Source organism: Dysidea avara, chromosome 14 (assembly GCF_963678975.1).
Source record: "Dysidea avara chromosome 14, odDysAvar1.4, whole genome shotgun sequence".
Lineage (NCBI taxonomy): Eukaryota > Metazoa > Porifera > Demospongiae > Dictyoceratida > Dysideidae > Dysidea > Dysidea avara.
The window spans coordinates 3354079-3374988 of NC_089285.1; the positions used below are offsets into that span (position 1 = coordinate 3354079).

A 20910-nucleotide genomic window follows, 5' to 3' on the forward strand; every position below is an offset into this window, starting at 1 on the left:
TGTAGCTGAACGATCTACAAGGTAACTTCTTCTAACTGATCTCTCTACAGGGTGATTTGTCTGTAGCTGAACTCTCTACAAGGAAACCTCTTTTAACTAAGCTCTGTACAGGGTGAATTGTTTGTAGCTGAACTATCTACAAGGTAACTTCTTCTAACTGATCTCTCTACAGGGTGATTTGTTTGTAGCTGAACTATCTACAAGGTAACTTCTTCTAGCTGATCTCTCTACAGGGTGATTTGTTTGTAGCTGAATTCTGTATAGGTGATTTGTTTGCAGCTGAGCTCTTTACAGAATGGTTTCTTTGTAGCTGAACTCTCTACAAGGTAACTTCTTCTAGCTGATGTATCTACAGGGTCACTGGTTTGTAGCTGAATTCTCTACATGGTGGTTTCTTTGTAACTGAACTATCTGTAAGGTGACATCTTCTAGCTGATCTTTCAACAGGGTGATTTGTTTGTAACTGAACTCTCTACAAGAAAACTTCTTCTAACTGATGTCTGAACAGGGTGAATTGTTTGTAGCTGAACTCTCTACAGGGTGATTTGTTTGTAGCTGATCTCTATACAGGTTACTTATTTCTAACTGATCTCTTGAATTCTGTTCAGGGTGACTGCTCTATTAGGATGACTGTTCTATTAGAGTATCTCGATCTCGCACTTGCTACACCAAGTTGGATTTCGTGTTATAACTCCGTGGCTTTATGTCTGATTCTTCTACACCATTGAAGAGCCTTTCTAAGATGATAACTCCATCTGTACAGCGATTTTCAAAGCATTACCCCAAGTGGTTTATCTGGTAGGCGTGGCAAGCATAATAATAATAATAATAATAATAAAAATTAGCTAATCTCGATTGCGTAATTGTTACACACTGTTGATTATTTCGCTGTATCTTCCTGGTTTTTAGCTCGATTTCTTTCAAACCACAAAAGGTTTGAGGTTCAATAGTTAACCTATTCACCCACCGATTTTCAGCTTCTTCCCATACGCGGTTTACCCTGTAGGCGTGACAACATATTGGTGTTATTTTTCGTGCATAATCGCTCATAACTCTTTGCCTGTTTATGGTATTCCAGCCAAAGTTGGTACAGAGATGCGCCTGTATACCCCCCTTCTGTGTGCCAAATTTCAAGGCAATCGGATAACGCGTTCGCGTTTTATAGCAGGTTTTGTAAGTGTGCGAAAAGAGGAAGAAAAATAAGAAGAAGAAGAAAAAAAACGAAGAAACTAAGCCAATTTTTGAAGTCGCATATCTCAGGCATGACTGAAGCGATTTCGCTCAAATTTGGAATGTGGAGTACTGAAGGTGGAGGGAATGTACACAGCAAAATTTGTCTTGTTTCATCAAGGCAGCACAGAGCTACGGAGGTGCGAAAATTGCGTTTTCTTTCTTCCTGTCAATATACTCACGGGGTTGCGCGCCGGCTTCTTGGGCCGCACGACACACTACCGTGTGTCTTGATATTAGCCATGAAATTCTATGAATTACTTTCCCATTAGTAATTTATACCCCAAGGGCGAAGAATTTTATAACATAAAAACAATCATAACTTCGTAGTGGAACGAGATACTAACTTCAAACAAAAGTCAATATAGTTCTTAGATCAACACCTTTAATTTGATACCATGTTTCAACAGTGTAATATAATGCCTCAGGGAGATAAGGACAAAAATGATCAAGAGGACAAAATGATTAAAGGACAAAAATGATTAATTTTCAATGAAAATAGACTGTAAAGGTGACCAAAGGTTAAATCCATGATGGCTCTATATCAAAAAACATATGTTAGGAGGAGCACAATCATGTGGAAAGTTTCATAATTGTATCACAAAATGCACGAAATGCTCACTTGTGGTGCTATGTGCTCTACTACTAGTAGTCTATACCCATTTAAGTTTATACATAGAGAAAAACTGTCACAATGTGCAGCATTATACACATAATGAATATATGTAGTCATCATATCTGTATGTACATACATACCTTTGTAAAGGACCACAAGTACCAGAAATAGTATAACAATGACTACAAGTAAACCTGCTGTTGTAATGAAAGCCGTATAAAGGCCACCTAAAAATAATAATGCAATTAGAATACACATACATACAGTACAGTAGTACTTTATAGTAGGGATCATGATGGTTCAGACTCTCTGGCCAAAACTATCACCCTAAATCCAGCCTCATCTTCCCTTCATGACAGCTTGGCAGTATTGGTTAAAGCCCAAAAATGCCTGCAGACTGATCCCAAACCTTTACAACAAGTTTCTGTGAAATTTTTAAAACATTAATTGAATTTTGTGCTAGCTGGTTGACTAGTTGATGAAATGACTGAAGTCTTGAACCAAGCATAACTGCAAGGTTAAGGCTACATCCTTGATTTCTTCACCGTTTGAAGTCACTTTGATCCAAGATGTACCTATTCACCAGTCGTAGCAGCTGCAGTGCATGCATCACGGACTTATACCATACCTTAAGAATCTATCACTTGCCCATCCAGTGACTTCAGATGAGAATTCTGTTCTCATTGCATTGGGCAGATTATTACTGGTAGTTTGTCCAAGATTGCATGGTTCAGGATAAAAAACCAACTGCTGTACAGTTATACCTTAGCTACCTACTCTCTGGCCCACTCCTCCTGTCTCACCCTATGAAGACAACAAACCATCATACTGCCATCCTACCCTGTACACATGGTTTGGAAGTCAGAAGCTGTAGGTACCATGCCAGCAGGAGAAGTCTCAGACGATGCACATCTATCACTACACAGCCTATAATACTGCTATGCTCAGTTAGTACTCTACTGGTCCAAAATGGACCAAATTAAAGCCTGTAAATGATCTCAATCATGCAGTATGGTAGTACTGTATATCCAAATCAAAATGGCACCTTCCAAAATGCTGCCACCAAAAATAGTCACAAAATATTTTGTGTGATGAAAAGCAGCTATCTGTATCTACTCAAATTCTTCACAATTAGCACCAATTGCTCCATTATTGGACGGATTTAGCACTAACATTAACATGCCATTAACACTCATCGTTCTCGAAAGTGACACACAAAATTATTTTGTGCAACAGTTCAGAAAGTTTCCTACACTAATCATTTTAATGTCAAATGTGCTGTTTAAAAAGAGAAAATTCTTATTTAAAAAAAACAATTATTTAATTCAAAAATACAATGAAAAATACCACCATCGAAGAGTTTTATCATTTCTAATGTAAAATATGTCATGAAAACCTTTCAGAAAAATGACTACTTAATCCAAAAATCACCAAAATCCAAATTTTAGTTTGCCAGCTATCCAGCCTGCCAGCCTGACCTACCTGCCTGCCAGCCTGACCACAGTTGCATGACATATCATACAGCAGTTAAATGACATATCATACAGCCTCCATTTACATTACAATGCTATAAACTCACATCTGGCATGTGCCTTTTGGAGTGTCTGCTTTTTATGCCTTAGCTTTTCATTTATCTTTAACCTTTAAACCTGCAAAATCAAATACAATGCTTTGCACAAAGCACTGTAACCTTCAAAACGTCTGTCCTATGGCTACGCAATTTACATCATTCTACTCGTGATGTAACAAGGATTAAAATGATACCTATGGTTTTACCTTAATGGTAAATGGTGAAGCCAGAACTAGGCATGTAAGTAACTTTTCAGTAAGGAAACACACAAACCCTTTACATACCTTTATAAAATGATCCATAACTTGATGGTAGTTACTCCTATCACCTTGCAACAATCAGGCCATATAAGTCTCAAGTGATTAAACCCACAATCATTATATGGCTAGAATTTTGAAACATAGAGACACAACTCGCCGTTGTTCAGAGCTTCATAACAAGTAAGCCACTGTAGTTTCAATGATCATTTAACCTTCTCCAAGTATCCCAGTGAACAGACTTTTAATAAATGTATAGTTGTAGGCTATAAGAATTAAGTTACTCCACCTAGTATTGCCATGCATGTCCATATTAGGGCTGGGATGAAGCTTCGAATGTTTCATGGATTCGAAGGTTAAGTAAACTGTGAATTATAAAAGTATCCTTTGAAGCTTCGTAGTGCACTCATAGCCTACAAAAAAATTACAAATAAACGTTGTTATCTTTATTGCAGCTACTTATTCCTCTCGCGTGATCAATGTTCATCTCTTCGCGATCGATCTTTGTATGCCACACCCACTTTTAAACCATCACAGTTCAGGTTGCTACCATAGTTGCAGCCTTAAAACACCTTATAACATGCATAGAAAACATCATTACTTGGTGTTTACCTATGCATGATTGCAGTATAGTGGACACGCCCATTTGCAATCGATTGATCGCGTCATTCAGTACTGCATGCACTTCCAAAATGCCTACAAACTTATTAAATAGGTTTAGAAAGACAAAACTTAAGAAGGATGTGCATAAATACAAGAAAACCTGTAACTTGAAAGCTAACACCGAAACTTAGTATGTTCAAACATTTTATTAGCAAATGTTCGAAGGTAAATTTCAATATTTGTCCCAGCCCTAGTCCGCCATATTGTGCAAAAATGCATTACCAAAATTTCTTTCCAGGTTTAAGGGTTAATCATGCTGGTTGTCATCATCATGCAACATTTAGGCAACGATTTTTCCTATCAACACTTTACACATTTCTGCAGTGACAAAACACATGCTCAAAGATCTTATTCCAAAAGTAGCACACCACACAGAATTATAAATACGTATACAGTTACACAATTACAACAATATCTTTTCCTCTCTAGGCTAGAATCTCAAACAATCCGGTGGCTGGATGACAATTACAGTTTGTGAATGGGTAACAGGAGGTAGTAGATGACTCTTCTTCAGTAGTAGTCATAGCCTTGAAAGCTGGCTGGCTGGCCCGCCAGGCGGGTGGGCAGGCAGGCAGACAGGTATGCAGGCAGGCAGTCCAGATTTTGGCAGGTTTTGGTATTATGTTTCAAAAGGTAAACCATTATAACTTTTGTAAGGATGGTTTTAATGTTTGAATTGATGTTAGATATAGACTCTTGTGTAAATGCCTTTCAATGTGTAAGATATTGATTTTTGATGAAAGTGGGAACCATTTTGTTTCTGCTTTACTACAGTACTGTATAACCAAGAGTTCATATAATATAAATTAGTGAAAAGAGTTTCTAACTGTATCAAAATCACTGAGTAATGTAGGGTACCATATTAAAAATGGGTTCACACAAATGTCTGGGCTCAAATACACACTGAGTACCTTATCCCAAACTATAGAATACTCATCTTGGTGTGCTTAAATGCCAGAGCGCAAAAACTATACTATAATTTTAGTCATTAAGTAATGTGCTGCACAAGAGTCCATATGGCTATATATACAGGATAAACATACTTCACCTAGTATTTCATTGTTGCAATTGAACATTCCAAACTATAAGTTGATTGTATAAGCACTCCCAGCATTGCTTTGTCCACAATTACTCTTCGCATTGTGTACTGAAATATACAATTGAGCCTGAATATAGATGCCAGCCTTGGTTAAAAGCTGGGTCCAAAATTACTTCAAGGAAATAATAGCCCTGTACTTAAATATGGTATTCAACACCTTGGCATGTCCTATAATGTACAAAAGCTTCACCTCAACCAAACCCTATAAACAGTTCTAACCTATGGGTAAGAATTTCACAAAGCAGTAAATACTCCCCCTTGAGTTTTACACTCTAACTGATGAATAATAAATCAGTTGTATCATAGGGGGCGTAAAGGATCTATGGTTGTATTATAATCAGTGGAGAAAAAAAACACTTTGTAGCTGGCTACCACGTATGCAGTCGCTATAATGTTAATGTTCAGCTGGAATGTATGCAGAAAAGATATACAAACAACAATCAAAGTATGATTATGTGTCACAGTAGTATGCTTAATATATGTGACCGAATTTTGGAAAACCACCCAATGCATATGGGCGCATTTGACACTTAAAATATTTTATTATTATTATATTTGTTCTTATTATTATTATTATTATTACTGTATATTGTACTTTGTGTGGGAGGATCAAGCGATGCAGCATATCGTATTGTCCATACAGTACTAATCAACTGCATAACCGTACTGAATGAGTCATACAGTACAGTTATGCAGCTAATTGAGCAAATACAGTACAGTTATGCGCTTAATTTGGCAAATACAGCACACTTGGGCAAATACAGTACAGCTATGTGGAGAATTTATTTAAGGAATGTTACGTAAACAACACACCGTAAATCGCTAAAACCAGCCAAACTAATCCTACAAGTTCGTTCTACAGCTAGGAATAGATTGTATAAACAATTACTTTTTTTAAGCACAACTCCACTAAGACAGCACGATTGATCATGTGCGTGACATTGTAAATCGCTAAAACCAGCCAAACCAATCCAATTAGTTTATTCTACGACTAAAAATAGATTAGTTAAACAGTTACTGATATCCTGATCATTGAAAATTGCAGTGGTTTGAGTACTAGAGAAAATCACTCCGAGCCAGACGACCAAGAAGTACAGTATAACAGTTAAGGCACCACCTATGCTTGTGTGTATGAAAAATACAGCACTCGGGGAGTGTCTCAAGGCAAATACAGCACTCGGCTACGCCTTGTGCTGTATTAGCCTCTCGACATGCCCCCTCGTGCTGTATTTTCCATACACATGCGCGGCAGTGCTTTAACTACAATATATAATGTACACGAGAACAATGTACATGATTAGTGAACAAAATTAAGTAGCTAGTAGAGTATCAACATTATCAATTTCCACAAGGTGATCGGGTAGGTGATTCCATAATCGAATTGCTCTTGGAAAAAACAAATGCATGAAAGAATCAATTCTTTGTCACCTCTAAAGGAGTTAATTTTTTTGAATAAAGAAGAACTTCACTCAGTGATTTTGTACATGTTGCAGTGGCATTTAGACTCACCGCTTATTGTTTTGAACCCTAGTTCACTACTTCATATCTGAACCTTTGTATAATGCACAAACATACTAACTTTCAAATATAAAATGTATATGTGACCGGATCTGCAAGAACCCCATATGTTAGCACATTTTTTGAATTCCATTTTATTTATCTAGATAGCCAGAGGGATGGTCAACCAAAGTTTTAGTTCTAGAAGCCAAGAACTTTTGAAGTTACAGCGCTACAAAAGTGGAAACAACAAAAAAAAATTGATTTGTGCAGTGACAATATGGAAAATAAACTACAGGCACTTCATTAAACAATCATAACATATGAGCGCAGTCCTCTACCAAGATGCAACTTGGGTTCTCCGTGAACAGGTGAATTTATTGCTGGGTAAATTTTGTCTTTTAGGCCTTTCCTACATCCAGGGCAAAGGCAAAAATGTGAGAATACATGATAGTGAACTATTCGTCCAACGCAATTAAGGCAGACTAACGCTCATACCTTCCATCTCCTTGGGAGTACTGACACGAAACAAAGATAACTCCTCTTGCTTTGGGGATCATGATGCTATGAAGGTTTATACCTTTTATCACCTTCCTTCACTGTGAAAGAAGCACTTAATAATTTACAAATATATTTTACGATTTTGTAAAATACTCCACCCATTGCATTTATTATATTCTAATGTAAAATTAGGCTTGCACAAGCATATGGGATTCTTGCAGATCCAGTCACATATAATGAGATATGTATATGCATAAACAAACAACATTAAAGCATGACGGTGCCTACCTTCATCTCCACCTGAGCCCTGGTTTGTTGAATTACCAGTGGGTGGTGTTGCAATGGGGGTTGAAACATTTGTAGCTATATGATGAAGGCAGCAGAACACAATAACATCATTGAACAATCTAAAACACTTTCATAAGACCATATTGTAGAATAATAAACTTGCATGTACATAATCGACAATTACCATCTATATGCATAAGGCTGAAAAACCATCTGTCTGACTAATTCTTATAGCGTGGTTCCCAACAATTCAATGTATGTATTGAAGCAGCCAACCAAAGCACTCATCATCTAAGAATAAATTCGCCCTTAAATGAAGCTTCTAACAGCTGTCAATTGTCATCTACAGGCTGCTGAAGCAAGGGTGTAGAGCAAACCTTGCTTATAATACAGCACAGTAGTACTGTATTATCGTACACCGATCTCAATTTAATTCTTAAGGTGCTAAGAACAAAATTAATGTCCTTACATGCAAAGACATGGGCCTAATATTTATGGACATGAGAGTTTTGAGTCATTAAGTAATGTGCTGCACAATTAAGAGTCCATATGGCTATATATACAGGATAAACATACTTCACCTAGTATTTCATTGTTGCAATTGAACATTCCAAACTATAAGTTGATTGTATAAGCACTCCCAGCGTTGCTTTGTCCACAATTACTCTTCGCATTGTGTGTTGAAATATACAATTGAGCCTGAATATAGATGCCAGCCTTGGTTAAAAGCTGGGTCCAAAATTACTTCAAGGAAATAATAGCCCTGTACTTAAATATGGTATTCAACACCTTGGCAGTCCTATAATGTACAAAAGCTTCACCTCAACCAAACCCTATAAACAGTTCTAATCTATGGGTAAGAATTTCACAAAGCAGTAAATACTCCCCCTTGAGGTTTTACACTCTAACTGATGAATAATAAATCAGTTGTATCATAGGGGGCGTAAAGGATCTATGGTTGTATTATAATCAGTGGAGAAAAAAACACTTTGTAGCTGGCTACCACGTATGCAGTCGCTATAATGTTAATGTTCAGCTGGAATGTATGCAGAAAAGATATACAAACAACAATCAAAGTATGATTATGTGTCACAGTAGTATGCTTAATATATGTGACCGAATTTTGGAAAACCACCCAATGCATATGGGCGCATTTGACACTTAAAATATTTTATTATTATTATATTTGTTCTTATTATTATTATTATTATTACTGTATATTGTACTTTGTGTGGGAGGATCAAAGCGATGCAGCGTATCGTATTGTCCATACAGTACTAATCAACTGCATAACTGTACTGTATGAGTCATACAGTACAGTTATGCAGCTAATTGAGCAAATACAGCACACTTGGGCAAATACAGTACAGCTATGTGGAGAATTTATTTAAGGAATGTTACGTAAACAACACACCGTAAATCGCTAAAACCAGCCAAACTAATCCTACAAGTTCGTTCTACAGCTAAGAATAGATTGTATAAACAATTACTTTTTTAAGCACAACTCCACTAAGACAGCACGATTGATCATGTGCGTGACATTGTAAATCGCTAAAACCAGCCAAACCAATCCAATTAGTTTGTTCTATGACTAGAAATAGATTAGTTAAACAGTTACTGATATCCTGATCATTGAAAATTGCAGCGGTTTAAGTACTATAGAAAATCGCTCCAAGCCAGACAACCAGGAAGTACAGTATAACAGTTAAGGCACCACCTATGCTTGTGTGTATGAAAAATACAGCACTCGGGGAGTGTCTCAAGGCAAATACAGCACTCAGCTACGCCTTGTGCTGTACTAGCCTCTCGATATGCCCCCTCGTGCTGTATTTTCCATACACATGCGCGGCAGTGCTTTAACTACAATATATAATGTACACGAGAATAATGTACATGATTAGTGAACAAAATTAAGTAGCTAATAGAGTATCAACATTATCAATTTCCACAAGGTGATCGGGTAGGTGATTCCATAATCGAATTGCTCTTGGAAAAAACAAATGCATGAAAGAATCAATTCTTTGTCACCTCTAAAGGAGTTAATTTTTTTGAATAAAGAAGAACTTCACTCAGTGATTTTGTATATGTTGCAGTGGCATTTAGACTCACTGCTTATTGTTTTGAACCCTAGTTCACTACTTCATATCTGAACCTTTGTATAATGCACAAACATACTAACTTTCAAATATAAAATGTATATGTGACCGGATCTGCAAGAACCCCATATGTTAGCAAATTTTTTGAATTCCATTTTATTTATCTAGATAGCCAGAGGGATGGTCAACCAAAGTTTTAGTTCTAGAAGCCAAGAACTTTTGAAGTTACAGCGCTACAAAAGTGGAAACAACAAAAAAAAATTGATTTGTGCAGTGACAATATGGAAAATAAACTACAGGCACTTCATTAAACAATCATAACATATGAGCGCAGTCCTCTACCAAGATGCAACTTGGGTTCTCCGTGAACAGGAGTCACCTTGTAGAGAGTTCAGTTACAAAGAAACCACCATGTAGAGAGTTCAGCTACAAACTAGTGACCCTGTAGAGACATCAGCTAGAAGAAGTTACTTTGTAGAGAGTTCAGCTACAAAGAAACCATCATGTAGAGAGTTCAGCTACAAAGAAACCATCATGTAGAGAGTTCAACTACAAATAAGTGACCCTGTAGAGACATCAGCTAGAAGAAGTTACCTTGTAGAGAGTTCAGCTGCAAAGAAAACCATCATGTAGAGAGTTCAGCTACAGTACAAACAAATCCTGTAGAAAGATCAGCTAGAAGAAGCCACCTTGTAGAGAGTTCAGTTGCAAAGAAACCACCATGTAGAGAGTTCAGCTGACCCTGTAGAGACTTCAACTAGAAGAAGTTACTTTGTAGAGAGTTCAGCTACAAAGAAACCATAATGTAGAGAGTTCAACTACAAACAAGTGACACTGTAGAGACATCAGCTAGAAGAAGTTACCTTGTAGATAGTTCAGCTGCGAAGAAACCATCATGTAGAGAGTTCAGCTACAAACAAATCACCCTGTAGAAATATCAGCTAGAAGAAGTCACTTTGTAGAGTGTTCAGTTATAAAGAAACCACCATGGAGAGTTCTGTAATAATTATGTATTATATATATATAATTTGTACATTTACTGATAAAATATTTAAAGTACATCTGCTTCGTCTTTTCTTCCTCCTGTGGTAAAGAAAAAAAGGATAGTTTAAAAAAGTCCGAAAGCCGGCCATAGGCTGGCTTTGGGATATACAAATACAAAAAGAAGTGAAATCTAATCAAAAACAGCTAAGCTGTAAAAAAAAGGTGTGGCCCCAAAAAGGCCATGGTGAAAAAAGATGTGAAATCCAAGGTGGCGGCCAAGAAATGGCTGTGATGGTAGGTTAATGGTAAAAATTTTAATAACGACAATTCAGGTGAATTTGGTGCCGCTTGGTCAATTGGCACAAAATTCACCTGAATTGTTATTAAAAGTTTTACCATTAACCTACCATCACAGCCATTTCTTGGCCGCCACCTTGGATTTCACATCTTTTTTCACCATGGCCTTTTTGGGGCCGCACCTTTTTTTACAGCTTAGCTGTTTTTGATTAGATTATATTTTCTTATAGAACTTTATGTGGGCGAGATCAAAGAAAAAAAGTGTACTTGTATATAAATTTCATAAAGTATACTTTAGGGCAAACGGTGCTTTACTGACCACAAAAAGTGCTTTATTGCACCACAAAGAGTGCTTTATTTGTACAATAAAGCACTCTTTGGAGTGCAATAAAGTGCTCTTTGCAGCAATAAAGCACAGTTGACCACGTGCATTAGTGCAGGCTAATAGCCCACGGTGTTCATGCCAGTATAACTAATCACCCAAGCCAGTGAAGGCTGATAGCCTTGCCGCGCTGGGTGATCAATCACCCCAGCCAATACGAATTCTACCACTGGATTGCTTTTATAGACATACCTAAATGCTTTGATGATGGGTGGGAGAAGGTAACGTTGCTGTTACGTTTGTTAATGTAAACGGACAAGTCCTATCATGAGAAGAAAACAAGATTTTCACGTCTTCATAACTTCGTGCTGCCTTTACAAAACACTGCGATTTTTGCTGTGGACACATCTGCCAACATCAGTACTCCACAAACTAAATTCTGTAAAATCAGTTCAAGCATTCCTGGAATATGAAACTTCAAAAATTGGCATAGTTTCTTTGCTTTTTTCTCCGTCTTTTTGCACACTTACAATAAATGCCAAAAACACAAACACAATATCCAATTTCCTTGAAATTTGGCACACAGAAGGGAGGTATATAGGTGCATCTTGGTACCAAGTTTGGCTGAAATACGATAAGCAGACTGACTAGCGATTATTGGTTCTTTATTGTCTACAGGGACAGAGGAATGGACTGGCTAAGTTTTAGCTTCATGAGTTAAGCAGTGTGGGAAATACAGCAGTAGACAGCTGGACAAGCGAATAAATCAATATGTACAGAAGACATTGAGAAAGTAATCTACAGGTGCTTACATAAACCATCATAACTTAATGATACAACGGCATACGGAGTTGAATCTTTGCTCACTGTATTCGCCATGAATTTGTGAATCCACCAAGGTATAGTTTTTGCCAAAGGTATTCTTCTGTGATCTGGAAGGAAGGCAAATTCATTGAAGAAAGATTGTCGTAAATTCTTTTGTCACTGCAATGTAAACAAACATCTGTAACTCAGAAATCCACCTGTGATGAAGATGAAACAAGGATTTTTGAATTCTCTATGAATAGAGGAACACGGTGATTCCCAGGATTGATCCACTGGAGTGTCAATTCACTGACCAGCAAAGCAATAAAAACTTGCATAATTTTTTTTCTGGAGCTTGCATTTTTTACCAATTGTTTTTAAATCAAACAGTACAGTAGTACTGTTTAAGTAGGGTTTGCATCAAAAGTGACACGCGCCGCCAAAAATACCACCATTAAAAACCAGTTTAGAAACTTCTTACGTGACAAAAATCACCTTTACGGAATAATATTAGTCCAACTAACATCAAATGTAGCATTAAAAACAAGAAAACACTTACTGGCAGCCGGATACAGAATTTTTTTAAAAATCATCAAAACTCGAAATTTCGTCTCACTCACTCACTCACTCACTCACTCACTCACTCACTCACTCACTCACTCACTCACTCACTCACTCACTCACTCACTCACTCACTCACTCACTCACTCACTCACTCACTCACTCACTCACTCACTCACTCACTCACTCACTCACTCACTCACTCACTCACTCACTCACTCACTCACTCACTTACTCACTCACTCACTCACTGATCACAGTCGCAAGCCTAGAGCCCAAACGAAACAGTGCACAGTCACCATTTTATGCCACAACAACAAACTCACCGGTGGGATGTGCTTTTGGGGTTCCGACGAGTGTGCGCCCTGTGCATCTTGTCTTTTCTTTTATCTTCAATCAGGCTGCTTGTCTTCTTCTTCATCCAACGAAACCATACCAAGGCGTTAATTTTCCATGTCAACACTTTCTTTAAGCAGCATAATAGATGCCACAAAATTATTTGAGGAGCTTAGACTATGCTACTGTACGGCCCCGACTTTACGGAGGTACCAGTACTCCACGATATATAACAAGGTCACGCCCATTCTTAATTCTACGTATTATCCATCTATCGATCGAGACCACACCCCTTTTACGCTAGCTGTATTTGTGACCACACACTCTCAAGTTGGTAGGCTGATTTGAGATGCTCTAGTCTAATAATCGATTGAAACCACGATGACCACACCCCGTTTTGGGGCAAGCACATCTTCGTAGGCTGACTAGAGATACTCTAATACAGCAGTCACCCTGATGAAACAGTCACATGTTTATAGCTAGTTGTATGCTTTAACAAAAAAACTAAACAAACTAGTATTAGGCATTCCAGTATCCGAGATTTTCTAATAAAAAATTTCTCCGTATATTCCCCAATAGAACCCTGGCACAAAACAACAACTCGCGTTTAACTTGGGATTGCTCCGTAGTCCGAGCTCCAATGACGATGAAAATCGCTATGGGGTTTGTCCACACGCTGATCATCATGAAAATCTTAGTTTTGTCATACACGTTACATATAAGTAAGTTTTGTGTTGTTTTGTAATCTTTTTAAGCCTTGTAACGTATGTAGAATACTTTAAAATTTAAAAAAACGTAGTGTCGGGTGGAAGGTAGTCACTGGTGCTTACTTTAAAGTGCGTAGTTACTTTGCTCGGGTTAGTAATTTTCAGCTCCAGAGCAATTTTCTGATGGCTTTGTCATCAGCTCAATAATACAAACCACTTCAAAGAGTCAGCATAACAATGCCATAATTGAAACCACAGCTCCACCTTAGGTATTGTTGCATCATTGTGGCACCTCCACTTTAGTTGTTTACCTTTATAAGTTGTTAACTTGATGTTTTTACTTACTTGAGATAGCCTCTTGCCTGTGGGTATGCAGAGAAGTGTGCAGTAGGTGAAACATATTTGCTCACTACAAAGCATACAAAGATCGCTGAGATCCGATAACATCTGAAGTTACTCTCATTATATGTACAAACTTGCAGCTAGAAGCAACTGCAGTTTCAAAACAGTCCAGACTGCTAGATGGCTTCCTGATTCAATTGTGCCATTTTTCCCTTTAAAATGGGGTAGCCCCGGAGAAAAAATGTACCTTTTTTCAGTTTTAAAGCACTGTGCATGCCAAAGTAGTTAATTCCAACCCAACAAACTATATATTTCTGAGATCGGCAATCAATACTCTACCTATTGAGCATATAAAAAGTCCATTTTTCCAAAATTTATAAATCGGGCTGGAATGCCTACTAGTATATTAAAAATTATAAATTAAAAATTAAGTAGGGTTTCAAGCTATAAAAAGTAGTGAAACAAGAGATGAACAATGGTAGCTATTACAGCATAGCTCAGTGTTAAATCCCTACTTTGGCATGGTATAACAATTATTTTGTGTTCAATGCCAAAGTAGGGATTTCCCACTGTGCTATGCTGTAATATCTACCATTGTTCATTTCTTGTTTCACCGGCTACTTTTAATAGCTTGAAACCCTACTTCATTTTTAAATTTATAATTTTTAATATACTAGTGCATTTTATTACAAAAGTACTATTGCACATAGATTGATGGTTTTCTAAAATTAGGCCACATATTGTCACGCCTACGGGGTAAACTGCTTATGGGAAGAAGCTGAAAATCGGTACGTAGATAGTTTAACTATTGAACTTCAAACCTTTTGTAGTTTTAAAGAGATTGAGCTAAAGACCACAAAGCTACAATGTAAAAACCAACAGTGTGTAACAATTACTTGATCAAGATCAGCTAATAAAAGAAATGAATACTTGCCATGCCTAACAGACAAACTGCTTAGAGGAATGATTCAAAAATCGGTATACAGATGGATTAATCACTTTAAAAAGACCCTTCAATAGTTGAGAAGAATCAGATTTAAAACCACAAAGTTATAACACAAAGTAGCTAGAGTTGGGGGTTATGAGTTACATTTTGTAACGCATTATGTAATAATACAAGTACACAAAATTTTTTTTTTGGAATTTTCAACTAGAGTAGGGACCATAGCACATTGATAAAAATTACTGAAACAAGTTGGAGTAGTGTGTGATATAAAACAATAAGAACTGTCACATCCCTACTGTCCAAGATACCATAACAGAAATGCACAGTAGGGATATAACATTTCTTATTGTTTTACTGTGATTTAATATCGCGCACTACTTCAGCTTGTTTCAGTACCTTTTATTGATGTGCTATGGTCCCTACTCTAGTTGAAAGTTCCAATTTTCCGTGTACTTGTTTGTTAACTTTTTTTGTAAATAATTATTAAGCTGGTGAACCCACACATACCGCCATCTGAAATGGCGCCTCGCCGCAGCTATATCAATTATCGTCTGAAAAGTGAAGTATCTGTTGTCAGCTATGTTCAAGCCGTTACACAGCATTTCAAATCAAGAACTGTTTGAAAAGCACCTCTGCAATCCACACATACTTCATCAAAGTAAATAGTGCCACGCGCCCCAGTTATATCAATTATTGTATGAGAAGTGAAGCATCCATTACACTCCATTGTTGGCTATGTCCAATCCCAGTTACACAGTAATACGAATGAAGAACTTTTTGAAAAGCATTTCTGCAATCAAAGTAACCACTATGAAAAATACAGACAATTTCCGTTGAAAAGGGAAGCCATGACGTGATACTGCCAAATCGACACTTTTCGCTGTCAGCAAAGATGAATGGGACACAAAAGAGCCAAAATTGCAACCAATCCTGTACTGGATACAATGCGCATTAAAAGAAGTAACACATTACAATTTGATCCAAATGTAATATCCATTATATATTACTCGTCACTTTGTCATGTAACGCATTATATTACTTTATTATAACATAAGTAATCATACAGTACATATCGTACTGTATAGTAGGGACCACAAAGGAGTAGGCTTGGCCAATGAAAAAACATCACCTATAAACCAGCCTCACTTTTCCCAGACGATGTATTGGTTAGGCAAAACTGAGCCCAAACAAGCCTTCAGATCAACCCGAAATGTTTTAAACAAGTTACTACGGAATTTTAAAAATAATATTTAGCGGAATTTTCTACTGACTGAATAACCGACTGAGTATCTGACTGACTGATGTCTTCAGACAAGTATAACTCGACAATGGCTAAAGCTATGGGCTTGATTTTTTCACTGTTCGACGTTTGCTTCGGCCTGAGAGGTGCCTTTTGGCATACCACAGTACATACAATCCATTCTTCATGGACTTACCAGTGTATAAACAATAGAGAAAAAATCATCCTGTAGAGAGATTGGTTTGAACAAATCACCCTGTAGAGAGATCAGCTAGAAACAAGTCGCTCTGTACAGGGATCAGCTGGAAACAAATCACCCTGTAGAGAGATCAGCTGGAAACTGTACAGAGATCAGCTTGATCAAGTCAGAGTTTGACTACATTAAATTAAAGTCACCCTGTAGAGAGTTCAGCTACATTTAAAGTCACCTTGTAGAGAGTTCAGCTAGCTTATAGAAACAAGTTACCCTGTAGAGAGATCACCTGCTAGAAACAAGTCACTCTGTACAGAGATCAGCTGGACACAAATCACCCTGTACAGAGATCAGTTGGGAACTGTACAGAGATCAGCTTGATCAAGTCACCCTATAGAGAGTTCAACTACATTAAATTAAAGTCACCCTGTAGAGGGTTCAACTAAAAACAAGTTACCCTGTAGAGAGATCACCTGCTAGAAACAAGTCGCTCTGTAGAGAGATCAGCAGGAAACAAGTCACCCTGTCAAGAGATCAGCTAAAAACAGGAGTTCAACTACATCTCAAGTCACCCTGTAGAGAGTTCAGCTAGACACAAGTCACCCTGTAAAGAGTTCAACTACAAACAATGAGAGTTCAGCTACAGTTCAGTTATGTAACGAGTCGCCCTTATTACTTATATGACAATCATTCATTTTATCCAGTGTTAAATATACAAATACTTAATCAGACAAAAACCAACACACACATTATTATAATTGCTTCTCTTGTTCAATATTTCCTGCAGTCAAGAAAAAAACAAGTTAAAAGGAAGTAACCAAAGCCAGCTTATGGCTGACTTTGTAGCTTGCAATGCAAAAAAGAAGTGATATCTAAACCAAAACAGCCAAGCTGTAAAAAAAGTGTGTGGCCCCCAAAATGGCCACGGTGAAAAGTTGTGAAATCAAAAGTGGGGGGCAAGAAATGGCTGTGATGCTATAGGTTAATAGCAAAAATTTTAATAATGAAAATTCAGGCAAATTTTGTGTTGAATCCTAGAGAAACTTGGAGGAGGTAACACAAATTCACCTGCATTGTTGTTATTAAAATTTTTACCATTAACCTACCATCACAGCAACTGCTTGGATGCCACTTTTGATCCCACAACTTTTTCACCCTGGCATTTTTGGGCACCGCACACTTTTTTTTTACAGCTTGGCTGTTTTTGGTATGTTACAGTATCAAGACACACGGTAGTGTGTCGTGCGGCCCAAGAAGCCGTGAGTATATTTACAGGAAGAAAGAAAACGTCATTTTCACACTTTTGTATCTCGGTGATAGCTTATCCGATTGAAACCAAATTTGCTGCAGAGTTGCCCGCCAGCTAGGGGAGTCCACATTCCAAATTTGAAGGAAATCACTCAAGCCATTGCAAAGATATGAGCGGCCAAAGTTTCGTTTTTTTTCTTCGTTTTTTTTTTCTTATTCTTCTTTGTCTTTTCGCACACTTGCAAAAATTGATATAAAACGCAACCGCGTGCTCCGATCGCCATGAAATTTGGCACACAGAAAGGGAGTCCAAAGGCGAATCCTAGCATCAAATTTGGTGCAAATCTGATGAATAGTTCAGGAGTTATGACCGATTATTCGCGTAAAACAAGATTGATTTGTTGTCACGCCTACAGGGTAAACCGCTTCATGGAATGAGTTGAAAATTGCTATGCAGATGGAGTAACCATCGTAGGAGTGCCGGTTTGAAAGGAATCGAGATTAAGACCACGGAGATATGACACAAAACCCAACCTGTGTCACAATTACGCGATCGATTTTTATGAATAAAAAAGTATTAGTTTTCACGCCTACTAGGCAAACCGCTAAGAGCAATGAGCTGAAAATCGGTGTATAGCTGGAATAATCTTAATAGAAAGTCCTTGCAGTAGTATAGAAGAATTGGATTACAAACCACTGAATTATGATTCGAAAGCCAACTCCGTGTAGCAAATGCGAGATCGAGATACTCTAATAGAACAGTCACCCTAATAGAGCATTCAGCTAATTTATTTTCTCCATTATAGAATTCTATTACATTACAAGTTATTCTGTAGGGACTTCAGCTGCAAACAGTTAATCTTATAGACAGTTCAGCAAGAAGCAAGTCACCCTGTGGAGAGTTAAGCTACAATTATATCACTGTAGAGATTCAGAACATTACAAGTCACACTGAAGAGAGTTTAGCTATAAACAAGTCATGCACCCTGTAGAGAGTTCAGCTACAATTAAATCACTCTCTAGAGAATTCAGCTACACACAAGTCACTGTGCAGAGAGTCCAGCTACAAACAAATTACCCTGTAGAGAGATCAGCTACAAACAAAACACTTTGCAGAGAGTTCAGCTACAAACAAATCAATCTTTAGAGTGATCAGCAACAAACAAATCAACTTGTAGAGAGATCAGCTAGACACAAATCAACCTGCAGAGTGATCAGCTACAAACAAATCAGCTTGTAGAGAGATCAGTTACACACAAATCAACCTGTAGAGAGATAAGCTAGAAACAAATCACCCTGTAGAGAGTTCAGCTAAAACAAATCAATCTGCAGAGAGATCAGCTACAAACAAATCACCTTATAGACAGTTCAGCTACAAACAAATTACCCTGTAGAGAGATCGACTACAAACAAATCAACTTGCAGAGAGATCAGCTACACACAAATCAACTTGTAGAGAGATCAGCTAGAAACAAATCACCCTGTAGAGACAAACAAACCAACCTGCAGAGAGATCAGCTACAAACAAATCACCTTATAGACAGTTCAGCTACAAACAAATTACCCTGTAGAGAGATCGACTACAAACAAATCAACTTGCAGAGAGATCAGCTACACACAAATCAACTTGTAGAGAGATCAGCTAGAAACAAATCACCTTGTAGAGAGTTCAGCTACAAACAAATCAATGTGCAGAGAGATCAACTACAAACAAATCACCCTGTAGAGAGATCATCTAGAAACTAGACACAATGTAAGTTCAGCTACAAGCAATACACCCTGTTGAGATTTCAGCTACAAACAAATCAACCTGTAGAGCGATCAGCTAGAAACAAATCACCCTGAAGAGAGATCAGCTAGAAACAAATCACCCTATAGAGACTTCAGCTACAAACAAATCAACCTGCAGAGAGATCAGCTACAAACAAATCACCCTGTAGAGAGATCAGCTAGAAACTAGACACAATATAAGGAGTTCAGCTACAAGCAAATCACCCTTTAGAGAGTTCAGCTACAAACAAATCAACCTGCAGAGAGATCAAATCACCTTATAGAGAGTTCAGCTACAAACAAATTGCCCTGTAGAGAGATCAGTTACAAGCAAATCAACTTGTAGAGAGATCAGCTACAAACAAATCACCCTGTGGAGATCAGCTAGAAACTAGACACAATGTAAGGAGTTCAGCTACAAGCAAATCATCCTGTAGAGATTTAAGCTGCAAACAAATCACCCTGTAGAGAGATCAGCTAGAAACTAGACACAATGTAAAGAGTTCAGCTAGAAGAGGCCACCTTATAGAGAGTTCAGCTACAAAGAAACCATCATGTGGAGAGTTCAGCTGCAAACAAATCACTCTGTATAGAGTTCAGCTAGAAAAAGTCACCTTGTAGAGAGTTCAGCTACAAAGAAACCGCCATGTAGAGAGTTCAGCCTCAAACAAATTACTGTGTAGAGAATTCAACAACAAACAAATCGCCCTGTAGAGGGATCAGCTAGAAGAAGTTACCTTGTAGAGAGTTCAGCTACAAAGAAACCATCATGTAGAGAGTTCAGCTACAAAGAAAGCACCATGTAGAGAGTTTAGCTGCAAACAAATCACCTGTAGAGAGTTCAGCTAGAAACAAATCACCCTGTAGAGAGATCAGCTAGACAAGGTCACCTTGTAGAGAGTTCAGCTACAAAGAAACCATCATGTGGAGAGTTCAGCTACAAAGAAATCACCCTGTAGAGAGTTCAGCTAGAAGAAGTCACCTTGTAGAGAGTTCAGCTACAAAGAAACCATCATGTAGAGAGTTCAGCTACAAAGAAACCACCATGGATGTAGAGAGTTTAGCTGCAAACAAATAACCTGTAGAGAGTTCAGCTAGAAACAAATCACCCTGTAGAGAAATCAGCTAGAAGAGGTCACCTTGTAGAGAGTTCAGCGACAAAGAAACCATCCTGTATATAGTTCAGCTATACTTTAAGTCACCCAGTAGAGAGATCAGCTGCAAAAAAATATCCTGTGGGGAATAATGGGCATGTAATAAATATATGTATATAATTTGTATAATTACTAATAAAATCAAAAAATAATTGAAGTATTAAAAATATTCTACAAGTTCTTTTCTTC

The 20910-nt window shown here is 37.6% G+C and overlaps 1 protein-coding gene across 3 annotated transcripts in view; it reads right to left on the bottom strand.

Annotated features, from left to right (window-relative positions):
• The window catches only part of LOC136244209 (uncharacterized), a 45065-nt gene that overhangs the window by 12908 nt on the left and 11247 nt on the right, over window positions 1–20910 (bottom strand). For 2 of the 3 annotated variants that reach the window (XM_066035758.1, XM_066035757.1), the window contains exons 2-3: window positions 7722–7796; window positions 1987–2073 (exon numbers count right to left, since the gene is read on the bottom strand). In XM_066035758.1, the coding sequence (XP_065891830.1) occupies window positions 1987–2073; window positions 7722–7796 (162 nt within the window). The remainder of the gene's footprint in view (window positions 1–1986; window positions 2074–7721; window positions 7797–20910) is intronic. The other variant, XM_066035759.1, reaches the window with a different exon arrangement.